This window comes from Haplochromis burtoni, unplaced genomic scaffold, assembly GCF_018398535.1.
Source record: "Haplochromis burtoni strain Fernald_Lab_line unplaced genomic scaffold, NCSU_Asbu1 Contig_41, whole genome shotgun sequence".
Lineage (NCBI taxonomy): Eukaryota > Metazoa > Chordata > Actinopteri > Cichliformes > Cichlidae > Haplochromis > Haplochromis burtoni.
In genome coordinates this window covers 447,330-452,716 of record NW_024582402.1, presented here as the reverse complement: position 1 = coordinate 452,716, position 5,387 = coordinate 447,330, and the positions used below count along the sequence as shown (strand labels likewise).

The 5,387-nt window shown below is 41.7% G+C and overlaps 1 protein-coding gene across 2 annotated transcripts; it reads right to left on the bottom strand.

Annotated features, from left to right (window-relative positions):
* Positions 1-1,476: 1,476 nt before the first annotated feature.
* LOC121814373 (pyroglutamyl-peptidase 1-like) lies at positions 1,477-4,796 on the bottom strand. 2 transcript variants are annotated; one of them, XM_042219986.1, is made up of 5 exons: positions 4,690-4,796; positions 4,168-4,220; positions 3,658-3,792; positions 2,394-2,626; positions 1,477-1,937 (listed from the first exon to the last, which is right to left on the bottom strand). In XM_042219986.1, the coding sequence occupies exons 1-5, from the start codon at positions 4,718-4,720 to the stop codon at positions 1,727-1,729; spliced, it is 663 nt and encodes a 220-aa protein (XP_042075920.1). In that variant the 5' UTR covers positions 4,721-4,796; the 3' UTR covers positions 1,477-1,726. The 2 variants fall into 2 exon arrangements, with proteins under 2 accessions (XP_042075920.1, XP_042075921.1); XM_042219987.1 differs by having other exon boundaries at positions 3,658-3,774.
* Between the last annotated feature and the right edge of the window lie 591 nt (positions 4,797-5,387).

Here is a 5,387-nt window from a genome sequence, read left to right as displayed (position 1 = left end):
GGCCCTTGTAGAGCAAAATTGAGTATTTTGGTCTAAATAACCCAAAATGTGATGTCCACATATGTGGACGCCAGGTCCTTGGAGGTTAAAATATAGGGTTTTAATACACACTGTTGTACTTTATCAGTTACTAATTGCTATGAGGTCCAACCAGGTTATAGCATTTATGAGGTTCACATAAATCCTTGCACTTTCTTCTGGTATGGTATTTTAACAATTTTCCATCAGGGAAGTCAAACTCATTTTACATTGGGGCCCACATGCAGCCCACTTTGGTCCTAATAGTGCCAACTGTGAAAACTGTAAATACGTTTAACCATACATTTAATCCCAGTGTTATCTCAATATAAGGAAAAGGAGTGCAATTTTAACAGTGTCTCAGTTTTACAACATGATAAAGAAATGCAGCTCTGTTTAACAAAATAAATTAGTCAGCATGACTCTTTGGGCTTTAATTGTAAGAAATGTGCGAAATTACAAAAATTATGGTTGCTTATTTCCCACACTGTCCTGTAAATATAAAGCAGAAAAGTTTTAATTATCAAAAAAAGTCCCATTTATTGATTTTTATTATGGACACATTGTAAAAGAACTTTCTGCTGTAGATGGTGAGGGGAAAAAAAAAAAAAAAGGAAATCCTGTCATTTATTACTTTTGTGTGAAATGAACACTTGTAAGGGATGTCTTCTTCAGTAGGACAAGCTGCAAAATGCCCACGACTGTATCGGAGCCTTCTGCCAGGCTGATTCTGGCCCTCGCGCCTCATGTTTGACACCGGTTTTACATCAGTAACAAGTGTTAAAGAAGAGGGGGAGGAAAAAAAAAAAAGTGCATTAGAACTATAGGAGCAGGTTGTTTGTAATCATGAGCTTTCTCCACCTTCCCCCAATCCATCAGGTCAGAACAGGTTCAGCAGGTCTGTTTAATCACGCCCAGCATTACCGTAACTCAGCTGAGCATCACAGGAATCCGAGAGTACGTCAGTTATGAAAGAATTCAGTGTGACAGGACGTGTGACGAAGTAGTTAATTGTTTCACCGAGTACACCGTCTCGAGATAAACTGCAGGCCTAAAACTTTTTGCATTTTCAAGAGGCTGTACAGAGACTGATGAACAGCTGTTGAGGAACGGCCTAAAGGGAAATGGTGAATTTAATGACTGACATCAAGATCTGTCTAAAAGTTGTCAAGTGCGAAGTTCATAAATAATCTGACCAAAGATTTCAGATCAACAAGGACAAGACCAAGTCTGTATGAAGCTTTTTGTTTTTTGTTTTTTTTTTTTAATTATACACAGTGTTCCATTCGATTTCCTTTGCAATCCTACCATACACACACAGGACAGACAAATTAAGTTAATCACATTACTGATTGCATTTGCAATATATTCCCTGAGATGAACACATTTTTCCAGGTTCACATTTTGAAAGTCATCACATTTCTGTGGGTGAAGTGCAAAGCGACATGGGGGAATGACAATTTCCAGACACCAACCTAATTGGGAGTGTTAGAGGCATAATATTTCTAAGACACCACACCCAGGTGAGGCACAGATGTGACAAACAAATGTGAATATCAAGCCCTCATTTTCTGCAGCTCCAGGTCGACAGTTGGCCCTGGATGTCACAGGTTTGGGAGCCGCACAGCTTCCCTCAGATGAAAACATTACACCTGGCCAGTTGTGCGTACCCTCATATTGTAAGTCAGTCAAAAGTGGTCAAGTTTTGTTAAGGATTATCACTGCTGTGCTTAGTGCCTTTTTGCGCCTCCTCACTGTGACTCCCCTCCAGCAGTTTCAGCATTTCCTGTATGACAGCCTGGAGGGCCCTACCCAGATCCTTGCCGCTGTAGGGTTTTGCTAGAGGAGGCACATGGACAAAAGCAGCACGGCCCTTTCCCAGGTGCAGAGATGTGTAGTAAGTGTAGTCACACAGGTACCTGCCAGGGGCCAAAGTAGGTGGATGTTAGAAATAATTGCACTCTAAAGCAAAAGTCAGGAGGAACTGATGGGAGATGCACTCAAAGTCTGTGTGCCAACTCTGCAGTAATGGACGTATCCCCGACTGCAGTTTTCAGCATCGGCTTTAAGCATTTAAATAGAATAATGTGCACATATGCCTTCATTTTGTGATGAGATAAAACACACACTTATCGGCCCTTGTTATCAGCTATGGATTCTGTCTGTTGGGCCCGACTGCAGCATTCAGAACAGACGTGTAAACAAAAGCTGTGCAAACACACTGTATGTTTGCTGACTGTATGGTACTGTTTACTTTGAAAGATATCTTATTGTGTTCCTTTGCTACAAAAGGCAGCCACCCATATACAGTGGCTGAACACACCCCAAGTGTGCAGGTGAGTTATTTATGAAACATTTTCAAAAACATCACTAACCTTCCGGCATCCTCAGAAGTGGACACAGTGATGCCAATGCCAGCGTCATTGACCCTTTTACAGATTGTATCCATGTCTAGGATTGATTTTATGCAATCCGGGCCGTTCTCCACGCAGCACTGGGAGGCCGGGCAGAAGCTGCAGTTGTCTGGACGCGTGTAGCCCTTATTATGACCGCACCGTTCAAGAGTGACTGTGGTGGCTAATCCAGAAACACCGACATGCACCACAAGCTGTTCACAGGAAATCAAACAGGAGACACTGGTTCATTTGGGCATTTGCTGTATACTGTGCAAAGGTCTTTTGCTTCCAGCAAGCAAACTTCTCATATTTTAAAGTGCTCTGGAGAACTATTACTCAAGACTTTCTTTGAACATTGACTGCTTTTTCACTTATGAGGCCAACCCTGACCATTTCCTGATTAACTAACTCAGACAACTTGACAAAGCACCACATTTTAAATTTTGGCACTTTGTTTACTAGAGGCCTGTCACAAGAACAATTGTTTCGATTTCTGTATATGCGCTAATGATGACAGCTGACAGGCGGAAAAAGCACTCTTGCACCAACAAGGCGATTCCCACTAGTTCTCCAAATGGTGTGCAAATTTTGAGGACAGTGGAGATGAAAGGGTCAAAGTGGCAGAGCCAAAAACAAGGACTGAAATGATTCGTATACTGTTACTGAAGCCACATCAGAAATAGCTGTCAAGTAACCAGTCTTTGAAATATTTGGTTCAAATCATTCTCAGGGTGGAGAAGGCCAGGAGAGAGGTTCAACAGTGAGAGTCAACAGCCTGTAAAACAGTAGACACTCTGCTATGATTCGAGTCTAATCAAAATTTCAATACCACCTGGAAAGTGTATGGCCACAGTCATGGACTGGCCTCCGCAGAGCAAGGACTGCAACATTTTTGAAACTGTGTGCGATCATCTTGATAAAGACTGGAACAAAAGGCAGCCAACATTCAAAGAAGGAAAATGCTTTGAATGTCCTTCAAGAAACCTGGAGAACTACTCCTGAAGAAATAACAAGAACACTTGCCTAGAAGAGTTCAGGCTGTGTCGAGGATAAAGGTCGTCACGTTAAAACTTTACACTGTTTTTGCCTTACATACTGTGCTTCCACATGTTTCTGTTAAATCACTACACTCATTTCCAGTTTTCCTAACAAAATGTAAAGAAATGAGTGGCTCAAGACTTTTGCATAGCACTACATGCATACAAAACTCCATCTGTAAGATAGTGTGCATTTCTTTGAATACCTGTGGCTGATTCTCTTTCCACAGAGACGGCAGTAGGCGCTTAACAGCCTGGTATTCAACGGGCATCTCACACACATACAGATCTACTGCCTCGCCCAGTCCTAACCGCTCCAGCTCCTGTGAACACACCCAGTGCTTATGTACAAGATAATTGCAATTAGCTTTCCAGGCAATAAACAAACATGAGCACAAAGTGACAGACCCTTTAATCCACAGCTTTGTGCAATATGTATAACAAGCCCTTTGTGAATTTACTAAAGCATTTTTCCATATATGTTCATTACAAATTCACTTAATTTCTTACACTTATTCAATTCAGGGTCATGGTCAAGCTGGAGTATAGCAATTAGAACCCCTGATCTGGCCTGTTAAGTGTAATTGGCCAGTGTATATGGTGTTCTTTTGTATTCATTTGTTGCATTTTATTGAGGCATCCCTTGCTTCAAAGCAGGACTTTCCCAACTTTGGAGATAAATTAAACCGTTTTCTTAATCATTAATCTCTGATTACCTGTACAGCAACCCAGCTGGAGTTCACGGTATGCTCAGCAAATGGCTCAAACCCTGCAGAAAAAAAAAAAAAAAAAAGAATAAACTAATTAACCACATCTGTGGCGAGGCAAGCAACAGAGACAGAGTGCTTATCTTTAATGGAGAGCAGGTACAGGACTGATGTTAAAAAAAAAGGGACCCTTCATTTAAAGTGTAAAGGTTACTTCAAGTTAAAAATTAATTGCAGTAAAAGCACGTGACACAGTGAAGAGAAACGGGGTGATTTCTTTGCCATTATCAAAGCCAGGAGACAAAAATCCTTTATCCCTGACAGCGACGTTACTCTCTGCAGCGCGTTAACTTTGAAAGCAGAGCCATCATCCATTCATGATGTATTCACGACAGCTCAAGTGCAATAGTAACTGTGCAGCTCAGACATAAAGAACTCTGAGATATAACAGCTCTGCAAAAAAAACAAAAAAAAAGACTTGCAGACACACTGTGCCTATCTCCAGTCCGCTGACCAATCAAGAGCTCTCACCTGTGACAACTATTTTCTTCTTACTGGCCATTGTCCTCGGTTAATGTGACTGGAGCTGTGTTAAATGAGCACTAACAAGGATCCCAGGATTGTCTGCGCTTTGTGCTATCTTCTTCTTATTCACAGCTGAAAGGAAACGGCACACAAGACGTGGATGGATAATACTGCCATCTATTGTTTGGGCATGCATCTCTCTCTCTCTCCGCACAGCTCATACTACACATAAACGCGGGGGGGGGGGGGGGAATTTGTGGATTTATTTTTTCTCCCTTTAATCGGGAAATAAATCAGAGACAGGAGGAAGATGACAACAGTCATTTTTAATGCGTTTTAATGAAAAACAGTGCAATTCGAGCCACGGGAATACTGAAAATGAAAGCCAAGCATCTGTTTTGTATCTATAGATTTAAAGTTAGAGAAGTTTCAGTTGAAAGGAATAACAAACATGAACACCCACTCTATTTATTTATTTTTTTTTTGGGGGGGGTCTTGCCAGTCCCCAAGTCCCCAAGTGAACATTTAACCCCCAACCAGCTGCTCCGGTGGAGCTGCTCAGACGCACGGTGAGTGGTACAAGGTGTTGCAGAACCTTTCTCCCCAGAGAGTCAAAGTCAAAGGACACTTCTCCGTGACTTACACAACCTCTGACACAGCCTGTTTACCTGAGTGTAGAGGACAAGCTTTCTTCTCGGTTTGTT